Consider the following 14,161-nt stretch of genomic DNA (forward strand, 5'->3'; position numbering starts at 1 on the left):
ATCGGTAATAGGGTCTTTATGGTTAAAATCGTCAGCAACGTTTACGGAAGACCTTCTTTATTGCCACTTAACCCTTAAACTTTCCGGAGTAACGGTGAAGAGAGGTCAGCTGTTTTTAAATTTTGTTTACCAAAAAAAATCCCGTGAATCCAAATGTTATTTTGGAACCGTTTAACAAATGAACTTATATACTAATAGATTGCGTTATAAACTTGGTATAAAACTATCTCCAATGCGTCTGAGGTATTTTTAGGTAAATTAAATTTATAGGATAAATTTATGCTTGAATTTATAGGATAAATTTTTCGACTTTATTTCACTATGACGTCATAAACTTTCCACTAATCTATAATTTACTCGCTAACATATATCCACAGTTACATGTGTCCATTCGATTTATGGTCGTTAATAAGATTTCAGGCCTACTTTAAAGATTAATGTTTATTATCTACCATTCAACACATCTCAAACTTACACACTCTTTTTTGGCGGCTACACCTTTATTTATGGAATCGAATGTGATTTAATCTTTCTATTAAATTTAGAACGAATAACAGCAGTGAACTGGAACATCTATTGAATTTTTAATATGCAGAAATGTGAATAGATATTCATATCCGACTCAGGCGACGGGGCAAAGCAAAGCCGCTGTCGGGGATCCACTCTCGATGCTTTTAGGCCCCTCAAGCACCGGTCATCATCCTCGTCGACTACGATGAAGAGTTCGACAAGCGAACTAACCCATACAAACAACACAATGAGTTTCTCGCTGGATCTTCTGAGTGGGTCGCGATTTCGATCCGGTGGTAGATTCTGTGAAGCGTGTAGCTGGAATAGCCTCTTGGCCTACCACATATTAATGTTTATGTTTTTTTTAATTGCTTAGATAGCTGGACGAGCTCACAGCCCACCTGGTGTTAAGTGGTTGCTGGAGCCTATAGATATCTACAACGTAAAAGCGCCACCCACTCTGAGATATAAGTTTTAAGGTCTCAGTATGGTTACAATGGCTGTCCCACCCTTCACCGAAACGCATTACTGCTTCACGGCAGAAATAGGCAGGGCGGTGTTAACAATCCGTGTGGACTCACAAGAGGTCCTACCACCAGTTATAACGCAAATTATAATTTTGCGGGTTTGATTTTAATTACACGATGTTATTCCTTCACCGTGGAAGTCAATCGTGAAGATTTCTTATGTTTTAAAATATTACAATGAAAACGGTAATAACCTTGAAAACAAAAAAAACAATCACCCCTTTTCGTATAATAGAGCATCATCAGTATCATGTAACTTCGCAGCAAAGTAATAAGTTAGCAATAAGATGTTTTTATTCTTAGCCTCTGTATAACTTTTAATACATTATATCAGTTGAATTTTCTATTTTAATATATCAACCTACATTTTTTTTTATATTATTCAACTGCTAAAAATAAATCGCTAGATAGTGGTAATCACGAATTTAAACTCGGAAATGCATTGATATTTTCCACAAATCAATAAAATCAAGAACTCACAAATTACGTTAGTGTGTATTTGATTCCGAATAAGGACACGTGGCAACCCTCAGGGCAACCCCTATTTTAATTCTGCGTCTCTTACATACAAATTGATATAGCTGTTAGGGAAAAAGAGAAAAAGAATTTGTTTGTGTGAGTGAGCGGCGCGGGCCCAAACATCTGCCAGGATCTGATATTTTTTGTTTGGTCTGATTTAAGCTTGATAATAATAAACGGATTTTATAGGAACAGAGTACAATTTTAGTAACACGAATCACCGCTCAGTGTTAATAGTTTTTGTTGGATTAGTTTTTAACAAGATGACCAGGGAGCTCATGCTTTAGCTGTTGTTAAGTGATTACGGAAACCTGTAGATGTTAACAACACATAGGTGGGATAGTTATGCCTACGGTACTTGTTCATGTATAATTAATTCAATTCAATTCAATTCATTTATTTATCAGATAACAATAATCCATCAATTTTACATAAAACATTTAAATCAAAATTAAATTAGAATAGATAAACAAAATAAATAAACAAGTAGACCTTCTCAACTAAGATTATAATATTATTTAAAATGTTAAAAACGTCAAATACCAAAATCTTTAATCTGCTAAAAATGTTAATTTATAAGCATTAATTACGAATTCTACCGTTATATTTATTTACTTGAGGTTATCATTAATTTTTGTTAGTCTGCAAGTGAATCCGTGGTGCAATGCTTCAAATATTGACAGCCGTAACGGTCTGCTTAGTCCCTTCATAAGTAATGTATCACGTCTTTTATTTACTGGTGGTAGAACCTCTTGTGAATCCGCGCGGGTGGGTACCACCACCTTGCCATTTCTGCCGTGAAGCAGTAATGCGTTTCGGTTTGAAGGGCGGGGCAGCCGTTGTAACTATACTAAGACCTTAGAACTTATCTCTCAATGTGGGTGGCGCATTTACGCTGTAGATGTCTATAGGCTCCAGTAACCACTTAACACCAGGTGGACTGTGAGCTCGTCCACACATCTAAGCAATAAAAAATAATTATTAAGACGGTTAAACAGCGTAAAATTGGAGCTCAATTTTTAATCTTAATGATTAAATAGCGAAAATACTTCCACATCGGCGTGCGCTGCTCTGTGAGAAACCCATAAAAATACGTTTTGTTAATCGTACTCATTACAACAAATCTAACAGGGCGATAGGCTCAGTTGATCGAAGAAATAATAAATATCCACGGTATGCCGTTTCTATCCTTCCAATGCAGACATAAGGTACTATATAATAACAGAAATACAAGTTTGATAACACAACAATAAAAAAGAGGCTATTTCAGCTTCTCCTCGACGTGTAGGTGAGCTCACGGCGCTCAAACCGGGAGTGTTGCTAACACTGGCTCTAGCAAGAGCAGTACTTCGCTGAATCTATCACCGGATCGGAATCGCGACCTACTAAGAAGAACCGGCGAGAAACTCTTTGTGCTGTCTGTGGGTTAAGCTTTTTTTTTCCTACCTATGCTGATAGCCTTGAGAGGCTATTTCAGCTCCTCCCTAACATGGAGGTGAGCTCACGGGGCTCAAACCGGAGTAAGGCTAACACTGGTCCTAGCAAGAGCAGTGCTTCGCAGAATCTACCACCGGATCGAAAACGCGACCCACTGAGAAGATCCGCCGAGAAATTCAGTGGGCTGTGTCTGTGTGTTAATTCGCTCATCGAGCCCTTCGTCACAAGCGACGGGTTCGACGAGGTTAAGCTGCACGAAGAACCTATCATCGCCTGCGACGTATTATTCGTCAAGAGCGATGACCGGTGCTCGGATTACCTAAAAGCAACAATAGTGGATCGGGAGAATGTTGATATGCAAATACGTATATTTGAATACAACATCATTAAAAGTCATTTTCATTTATTTCAATACCTTAGATTTACTTGGAAATTTGTACACGCATCAATAACCGGTGATAATCTATATACATAAATAAAATTTTAGTGTATGTTTGTAATATTAAAATAACTGGTTTTTACTACATGCATATGAATTTATATACGTTACATATACCAAAATAACATTTTTTACAATTTTTGTCTGTTTGTCTGTTCCGGCTAATCTCTAGAACGGCTGGACCGATTTTGACGGGACTGTCACTGGCAGATAGCTGATGTAATAAGGAGTAACTTAAGCTACTTATATCTTAGAAAGAATCTGAATTATTTTCAAATAAAATATTGTTTTGTTCAATCCCACGGACGAAGTGGCAGGCACAGCTAGTAACTAATTAATTTTATAACTTTCCCCTAATATCCAGACCATCAGGATTTTAAAATTTGAAAATAACTATTGTTAGTTCGGTTTGTTATTTAAACATTTTTTTGTAGTTTTTTACTGTATTATTTTGGTTTATAACATTTTGAGAAAACGTTCTGTGAGAATCAGAGATTTCGGGCAATTTGTCAGACATATACATATGATATTAGGCTGTCCCCATATCACGACTCTACCCGAGTTTACGAAGTATTTGAGCATTTCAGAGTGGAATAGAATATTATCTGAATTTGACGTTGATTCGAGGCTCTAGTAACCATTTAATATCAACATGATCATTATTGGACTAGGTGATAATAAAAAGTATTAGGTAAGTATTAAGAGATACGTTGCCTTGCTGTCATCTCTAACTGCTAGTCTTTCCCCTGATTTCTATCTTGAATACACTTGTATCCAGATACATCATCTGCATACTGCCATCTGGTAGAGCATTCTGAGCCAATATAAGTTGATCTGACTTGCTTCCGATACTAAGTATACAAACGTTCTAGTTTGGAATGCGATTCAAGGTTAGTCGAAATTCGTCTGCACCATTAAACCATTTTTTTTTATACTGACATACTTTTTTATATTACTACATATTTATTTATATTAGGAGACGTCTCCTCAGAACTCCGTGGACCGCACACCGTTCCAACGTTTCGATCCTGAAAGAGCTCAACATCAAGGAGAGACATACGTCAGTCAACAGTCCAAATACGAATCCTCAAGTTTTGCGGGCACATCACTCGTAATGAGGACTCCATTGAGCGGTTGGTGGTGCAAGGCAAAGTCGAGGACAAAAGATCTCGCCGAAGATCTCAAACACGATGGAACAACCTCGTAAAATCTGTGACTCACTGCAACATAAATGATTGCTCTCACTCTGCGAAACACCGTGATACATGGCGTCGCATCGCGAGAACATCGGTATCGCAGGATCCTACTGATGCCTGACCACTCTGTCAGGAGTGTACGACTAGGAAGAAGAATTTATAGGCAATGTATGCGGAAGAGGGTCCAGAGGCCGAAGTACAATGCACTGGTTGGACCAGGTACGCTCTACTATCAACTTTCGTCCACGATGCCATCAGCGCAGCCGAAGATAGACAGTACTGGCGCAGGATAATCCAGGACAAAGTGATTAAAGGAGACCACGACCTCCAGCATTGAGAATTATCAACGCAACGAGAATTAGACAAAGCTCCTTACGTAATTTATGTTAGGTTAAGGCTTTATTAATATCTAAGGCCAAAAGGAATGTCATTCATTTTTCAAGTTTTACCATTCATTATAACGTGTTAGAAATGTAATAATAAGATAAATAAACACGATTACAAAACATGTAACGGTTTTACCATTGAAAACGAGAGTAGCACTTAAGAAAAGGACCTGATTTTGTTTGTTGCAAATATACTTAAACGTATATTTAAAAAAAGTAAACTTTAATACGTTACAATAAAAACTATTTTCGTAAAATCGTTCGCAAATACATTTTTGTTTTAGGAGTCTGGTAAAGATCTCGCAAGGAGTTCATTGAAAACGAATGCATTTCTTTCTGAATACTCAAAGGCAGGGGAGAATTTGGTATGAGAAACAATGACTTTGTAAGGTACAATAAGTCTGGGTCTGGACTTGTACTGAATTGAGAACAACCTGAATTAAATGGAATAATATTATTAAACGCCTGGCAACAAGAGCCCTACTGGTTCTCACGAAGCTCCGAAGTCAATTTCTCCGTAGTGACTTGGAACTTGAAATAAAACCCTCTATTTCAGGGTAATCATTCAATATTGACAATTTTTTTTTGTAAATTTGCTACTTGTCTTAATATAAATAACCTTGCCAAATACCTCAAGACTTTAATTAGAAATATATTAATACCATTATACTTATACACTAGTTTTATTGCTATTATAGGAGTTCGTAAATCTCATTAAAAAAATTATTTAAATCAGTTTTTTTTCCTACCTATGCTGATAGCCTTGAGAGGCTATTTCAGCTTCTCCTTGACGTGTAGGTGAACTCACGGGGCTCAAACCAGAGGTGTTACTAACACTGGCCCTGGCGAGAGCAGTGCTTCGTAGAATCTACCACCGGATCGGAAACGCGACCCACTGAGAAAATCCGGCGAGAAACTCAATGAGCTTTAAACCAGCGATAATTATTCACTAAAATAGAACATCGTGAGATTTTAATGACGGCGAATAATATTTTTCGCACTCAGAAAGATTGGTAGGTAAATATTATTAACAATGATGTTTAAGACGAACTAAAATGTTAATTCAGTCCACTGTCTACTTTTTTTTTTATTTTTATTTGTTTAGATGGGTGGACGAGCTCACAGCCCACCTGATGTTAAGTTGTTACTGGAGCCCATAGACATCCAGGACGTAAATGCGCCACCCACCTTGAGATACAAGTTCTAAGGTCTCAAGTATAGTAACGACGGCTGCCCCACCCTTCAAACCGAAACGCATTACTGCTTCACGGCAGAAATAGGCAGGATGGTGGTACCCACCCGCGCGGACTCACAAGAGGTCCTACCACCAGTAATTACGCAACTTATTATTGATAAGTCTCCTGGATAGTAAAGAGTATTCGTTCCCAACGCAACCGAGGTTTTAGAACCGATATATCTGGCAACCAGCTAATACCAAGCAGTACCTATCCATCGACGACACCAAAAAGATCCGTACTTATTTCACCCACTCATTTTAATAGCAATAAACGACCATTTAAAAATAATAAAATATTTCGCGAAGCAAGAACCAATCAGCCTTATCGTGATCAATTACATCGCTATTCATAAGCTGACTCTTTCAAAAACCTGTCCACTATTATGTACACCGGAAATCGCAGTCTTTATATTTCCCCCGGCAACACGAATCGCCTAGTCTAGATGCAGTCTAAGCAAGCCAGACATTCCTTTGTGACCGTGACCTTAGCTTACTTCAAGTTGAAAGTCCCCTATTGTGCCAATTTAAGGCAACCTTTCGACTAAAGCAAAACGGAACATAAAAAAAATGTCAAATGTATGTCCATTATAATTAAACAAATTGAATGTAATCTGAAATGTTTAGATGGCATATATGGTTTTGTCGCATATATTCATGCTGCATGTGTCAAAAAATACGTTCAGTGTTTTCAAATGGTAGGTATTATCATAAAGTCTTAGGTTGGATACTTCACAATGAACACCATTTACGTTGTAGTATGTGTGGATTTGATAGCCTCACAGTCCCAAGACAGTAAACCATATTGTAATCGACACCAATAACGCTTTTTTTACACAACACTGTAAAATTAACTAATGCAATTTATCTAAATATTCTGATGAGTTCGTAATGTTCGGTATTGATCGATCTTTGGAAGTCACATTAACATAATATGTAATTCATAAAAATATTATAATTTAACTAAAATACATATACTGTTCTTTATATATTTGTTTCACAAGTTGCTCAAATACGTCTAATAGCAGCATACGTTTTTGCAATATAATATAGTCTGGAATGGGGAAACCCTCAATAGCTATTTCAAGACGTCTTACATTGAGATAGGTTATAGCTGTAAATTCTTAGATTCTATTCATAGCACAGCTGTTGATTGAATAAAACTTATGAGCAGGTTAGTTGTGACTTATTGTATAGCTTTGTGAAGAATTTGAAACGGAATTATGTAAGTTAAATAAATCGTATTGAAGGATTTTCAATGATATCCGAGTAGCAACAAGAACAATTCTAAATACAAAATGAATGGTTACAAGGCAAATTTCAAAACGCTTGGACAAATCTAAGAAAATATTTGCCATATAGGCGTTTTAAATCCTAATGTCCAAATACATTGTCACCTACCCACTATTTAAACGAGAATGTAAAAGAGGATATCCTTTTGTTTTGTGAAACTTAATTAGAAAAAGGTAGGTATATAAAAATAGCTTTATAGAAAAATAGCTATATATAGTAGGGTATCGGTAAATGGATTCCACAGCCTTAAAAACAAGGTATATAAAAATACAAAGCTTGAATTAGGAACAACAGCAATTAGTGACATCTTGTAAACAAAATCTTGTTACAATGTAAACAGCTTCATTGTTTTGACACATTCATCCACCTTCACAACCTACTCAATGAAACCCCTTGCCGAAATTGCCCCTCATGAATGAACATGTGGCTCAGCTAAATATAGTTCACTACCAGGTTCCATCTGCCACATGTTTGCAAGATGGTGAGCCTCACCTTACGACGCGATGCCAAAAAACACCGCAGCTACAATTACAGGATACGCAGTATTAGATTTAATTTCTAAATCTCTATGCACATCAACGAATAGCATCTTAGCTGTAAAACAAATTTATATTGATTTACGAGTAAGAAAAAATGCAAAATAGAGACAATGGTTATATGCACGCCTTAAGAAAGTCAGAGGTAAAACTTAAAATGCGCTTTGCTACCTTCGGCTGCACAGGCGTTAGTTTTACAGTTCAAAGTTTCTTCAATATGTGACAATTAATCATTTGAAAATGTATCTATTATTCCAATGATTTGGAGCTCAAGTTTTTATCTTTCAACTTTTCTCTTAGTAGAGTATTTTCCAATATTTTATTTTTAAAACTAAATTCGCCGTGTATAATTAAAATGTATTAAAAAAAACGTAACGGCTTACCTTTATATTTTATCTACAATATAGTGTTGCTACTGATGACCGTTTTAAATTATCAATGAACATGAGGTTCGAAACCATGGTTATTTTAAAAATAAAAGATATTCATACAAAGCTTAGTTAATATTATTTATTTTATTTGACAATCGTCAATGACAGATACAAGAACTACCCTAACGGCAATTACACCTACTCATCGACACCAAATCAAAAAGATAAGATAAAACAAAATTTCAATGGTATTTTACGCGCTTTCTCATTTACGTGCAATTCAGTTTCATTCATCATTCAGAAGAATTAGCTAGATATTTAGAGCTTCATAATCATCACCATCATCATCATCAGCCTATAGCAGTCCACTGCTGCCAATTGCATGCCACTGAGTAGGATCCTCGGCTTTTCTCATACAGATTTTCTCAGGATGAGAGAAGGCGAGGATTCAGAGATTACTCTTTTGCAAATAAACGCACTGCTCACCCCAGCTTACAAATTATTATAAATTACCATTATTAATAACAGTGCAATAATTAATAACAGATAATTATTAATAAAAAACAACTACGCTTTTATACGCATGAAAGATCTTCCACTTTTTTTAGCGTAATTGAATAATTTACTAGCTTAACTTATTAATTTATTGACATGTATATTTCAAGAGATTAATAATACTAACGTAGACAATATCTTGATACACAATATTTGCAACGAAATAAATAATGTGTGACGTCAGCTGCCGCGACTTTTTCAACACACTGATCCGTTATTCCAAAAATACCAAACAAGTTTAAAGCCAGAGCGCTAAACTAACGCCGCGCTATGACGCGCGCTAATTACGCGTTCTGTTTGACGAAGCCTTTAATATGGCTGATTTTGTAGGAAACAGGTCTGTATTATTGAGCGCTGACCAAGATTTATTACGATTACAAAATCTATTAATGCTTTGGGGTACACTTACGAACCCATGTAGTCCCATCTGTAAACATAGCCTTCGCATTTAAGATACTCTTGATTTAATTGTTACTTTTACTAGCGATTTAAGGGCTTAATAACGCTGAAACCATTCCTGTACCGCCATATCATAAACCCGTTTTGGCTGTGAAATAATAGCAGGACTTCTTGAAAAGAACAAGGTATACGACTGGGGAATAATTAAGGAATTGGAAAAGACTTTAAATAAAGATTGATAATACTGGTACTAGATATAATGAAGATTATAATATCTAGAAGGTATATCTATCGCATAGGTGAATTCTGGCCATTTCTGCCTTGAACCACAACCATTGTACCACCGGTAGCTACCTTTTGGCTTTGATACCTAAATCTTGTCTAAAGGTGAGAAGCTCTGGTATCCACTTAATATCACATGGGCTATGGGCTCATCAAATTAACTAACAATAGCAAATAGAAGTTTTAAGAATATTTAGCTCTGAAAACTGATATATTGTGTATATGACGTTCTATGTATGGATGCACCACCACATTCTTCTGAAGTCGTCGTGGTCTAAACGACAAGACGCCTGGTGCATTCGGATGTAGCTATGCATCGGTGCTCAAATCCCGTTGGCAGGTACCAATTTTTCCAATGAGATACGTATTTAACAAATGGTCACGATTGACTTCCACGGTGAAGGAATAACATCGTGTAATAAAATTCAAACCCGCAAAATTATAATTTGCGTAATTACTGGTGGTAGGACCTCTTGTGAGTCCGCACATGTAGGTACCACCACCCTGCCTATTTCTGCTGTGAAGCAGTAACGCGTTTTTGGTTTGAAGGATGGGGCAGGTGTTGTACTGTCAAAACTGAGACCTTACAACTCATGTCTCAAGGTAGGTGGCGGCATTTACGTTGTAGATGTATATGGGGCTCAGTAACCACCTAACATCAGGTGGGCCATGAGCTCGTCCGCCCATCTATGCAATAAAAAAATCAAAAAATTTAGTGAAGCTACTATACAACCCCTCGAGGCTTCTAATGTGGATAAGCCAAAAAAAAGAAAGATGAACCACATTCCAAAAAGCTTACCAGCATACTGTTTGCTACGTCTAGTACAATGACGCTGTTTTCGTATTGTATTCCAGAAACATTTCACACAATAATCCGTTTTACTGCTACTTTCGATTTTACGTCATCTACTGATTTCCGATATATTACGTCACAATATAATTGCAAAATTAAAGCAAAATAGTCTTAAGCCCACTCATCATAAAGCGTAGCTGTTAGTTTTTGTACCCGAACGGATAACAATGGTCATAACTGACGCGTGCCGTTACAATAAAAGGTAGATTGTGCAGCTGACGTGGGCGAACGCACACAAACACACTATAAACAGAAATAAAGATCAATAGATATACTTTATAGGAAACAGATATAACATTGAAATCAGTTATTAGGTGTGCGTACATTTATATGAAACAAGCGTATACATGTGTGTGAATAACACAATTTTATGTGCACCGCTTTTGAAGAGTTCATAATAATCCTCATTAATAAACTGAATCCTCTTTAATTTATAGTGTTAGGCTAACAAAGATCGCGCAATCTCAACAGTACAATTCCGCAAAAAACTTCCATAGTCATGATCGAAGAACATTTTTAGAGAGTCCATACCATAAATTTACTTATCCAAACACTTCGCCAGCAACAAAGATAACACAGTATGAATTTTATATGACATGATTACGATTTTATGATTTTAAAACTGTATCCATGCAGGTATGTCGTGGTAGGGATATCGAGTTAGCGTCGAATACAAAGGCTCCCCGATCCGCCCTTTAGAAAGAGCATGTGTGCAACTAGTAAACGTAAGTACCCCTGTTGATCCCCCCGCGAGTCACCCCAGGTGCGCCCGCGCGGCACGCGCCATTCCTATCGTGACCGGCGCCCTGACGCCACACAAACCTTTCGATATCCTGGATACCGTTATTTTAATCAACTACGAGATACATCGACAAGATACACCGCGACTAATATTAAACAAACAATCGTAACATGTGAAAGTTGCAATTCATTGCGCCGAAATGAGCTCCATCGATATCGTAGTCTTCCGCAACGCGTCAGTCAACAAGGCCCAGATTCTTCAAGAAACCGTGAATAATTCCTTAAACATAACGAACAACGATCCCAATCAAAATGTGAGACGTGAAATTATAGTTTTAAGAAAAAAACAAAGGATCCAACCCGCCGATACCGTGTCTGTGCCTGCACTGATGCGAACCATTGAGCCATCCTCATCAAGCGTGCTAGCGAAAAAAGCAAGATACCGAGAAAATACGAGTTCGGATGAAACTGTGCGTACACCTACACCGCTAGCGGTCGCTCGACGGAATGCGCGGGAACGGAACAGAGTACGTCAAGTGAACGATGGATTTGCGGCTCTCCGGCGACACATACCCGAAGAAGTAGCCGCGGCGTTTGAGACGACTAACTCCAACAGAGGACCGAACAAAAAACTCAGTAAAGTGGAAACATTAAGAATGGCGGTCGAGTACATACGGAACTTGGAAAGTTTACTTAACATCGGCCATGCTGACAAAGAAAACACGTCTCGTTCCTGCATGGAATCATTCCCTTCGCCAGCATCATCGTCTCCGAGAGAAAACAGTCAAGAGAGGAGCTATTTCATGATTAGTTCGCCTGCCCTAGAAGAAGAGGAACTAGATGAAGATGAAATAGACGGACTACCTGGCTTACGTCAGCAGCAGTATGTCGACATTGCAGCCTCAGAAAATTTCCACTTAGTGTCTACGCCACATCTGTACGATGAAGAAGAAGGCCAACCTCTTACACCATCATCGGATTTACTGGTTCAAGATGAAGTAAATTCACATATCCTAGATGCACATTTTCAGTTTCCAAATTCCGCCGAACATTTCTCTGTAATACCCGAACAAAATTACCTGAGTGAAACGGAAGTGCCAGTCAGTGAAAGTGATTTTGAAATAAAATACGCGGATTCCCTTAATCAACACATCCAACAAAGCTTCAATGAAAACACTGATATACCTTTTGCTTTGAATCCGGATCTTATTCTTCCCGAAAACCAGTTCAAGTTCAAGGAAAGTGACAATAGTTCTTTCACGGAAAACGAAGATTTTTGTGAAGTTGAATTAAAAAAGGAACTTCCAGATATCCAAGTGACGCCCGAGGACAGAGAACAATTCGAAGAAACTCTAAAATGGTGGCAAGAGAAAACGAGACAAACCCGTCCTACGAAAACTCTTAATAAAAAATAATAATATTTATGAACAATAATTACGATAGGAAAATGTTGTAGATAAATTTACATAAGATATTTATTTTAATTGTAATAGAATGAAACATACAGCTGTGTGTACCAAAGTGCAAGGTGTGTTGTAACGGTCAATGTTAAGCGCTTGGCAATTAATGTTAACGCTCTTGTTTACTATAGACTTTGTACATGTTTCAGTCGCGATTTGAATGTATGTAGGTAGTTCAGTGTTTTATCTAAGATCTCTAATCGCTCACTATTATTTATTTATTTAAGTGTCTCCATGAAGTATTGTTTGTATGTAATTTAATATTATCTCGAATTTAAAGGCACCTAAAAATTTTGTAAATGATTTAGATGTCTCTAATAAAGTGCCTTAGGATAATATGAAAATTGTGATACATTATTATTATATTACTATGTACATTGGTATGTAATAAATTTTGTAAATTTATGAAACGTTTAATATATTATTACACTCAAAAAGGAATTATAATAACATAAAAATCTCCATTAAATCAGGCCACTAAGGACATTTTTTTTTGTATTAAACGCCCTTATGGTAATCAGAGCAAATTATTTCGTTTCGAGGGTCTATTTCAATCGACACCGTCAGGCAACGGAGCCCGGTAACACGTATGGACACTTTCACAAAAAATTTAATCAACGATTTAACAGCAGTTAAACGTTGCTATCAGCAACCGAGCTTGTTTTTACCTAAATTATAAAACTATAATCAAAGATTTAACAGCAGTTAAACATTGCTAACAGCAACCGAGCTTGTTTTTACCTAAATTATAAAACTATAATCAAAGATTTAACAGCAGTTAAACATTGATATCAGCAACCAAACTTGTTTTTACCTGTATTATTAATCTATACAATTCGAAAATCTTATAACTTATTAAACAAACAAACATGAAAACCTTTCACATCTAAAATTTCAATTTAAATCGAATATAAACGAAACTTACAGGGTCTATTTAGGTTAATATTTTAACCGGCAGCTAGTATTTAAATGTTAAAAACCTGCCCTAGGCCCGGACCGTTAACGGTAAGCCGATAGCGGCATTATGATTGTAATGCGCCACCGTTATCCCAAATAAAAAATGCTTGAATTCAACGGAACCCCAAGTCATACGGGGTAGGGATTTAGAATTTCATATTTATAAGCTGGATCGTTTCGATATGCTGTTACAGCAAATTTCAGATTTATTTCGTAACTCGTTTTAATAGACAGCCTACAGTTATTAATGCCGTCACTATGAATGTATGTGATGTTGATTTAGTGAATTGTACGGTATAAGTACATATACATATAAGTTACTTTAGTACTTACATAAAACATAAACCGCGACAATAAACATACATTTTTTGATGCTCCACTGGTTAAGTCACTCGAAATTTTAGTCTATAATACAAAGAAATGTCAGACTGCTTGGTTCTTAAATTTTTTTTCAGTAACCACATGC

The 14,161-nt window shown here is 36.7% G+C and overlaps 1 protein-coding gene across 1 annotated transcript; it reads left to right on the plus strand.

Moving 5' to 3' along the window:
* Nucleotides 1-11,478: 11,478 nt before the first annotated feature.
* Nucleotides 11,479-13,142, plus strand: Ase (achaete-scute-like protein ASE). Its single transcript, NM_001105226.1, is given in 1 exon segment — nt 11,479-13,142. A coding segment is annotated over 1 exon segment (1,215 nt). The 3' UTR covers nt 12,694-13,142.
* Nucleotides 13,143-14,161: the final 1,019 nt, after the last annotated feature.

Source organism: Bombyx mori, chromosome 13, assembly GCF_030269925.1.
Source record: "Bombyx mori chromosome 13, ASM3026992v2".
Taxonomy (NCBI): Eukaryota; Metazoa; Arthropoda; class Insecta; order Lepidoptera; family Bombycidae; genus Bombyx; species Bombyx mori.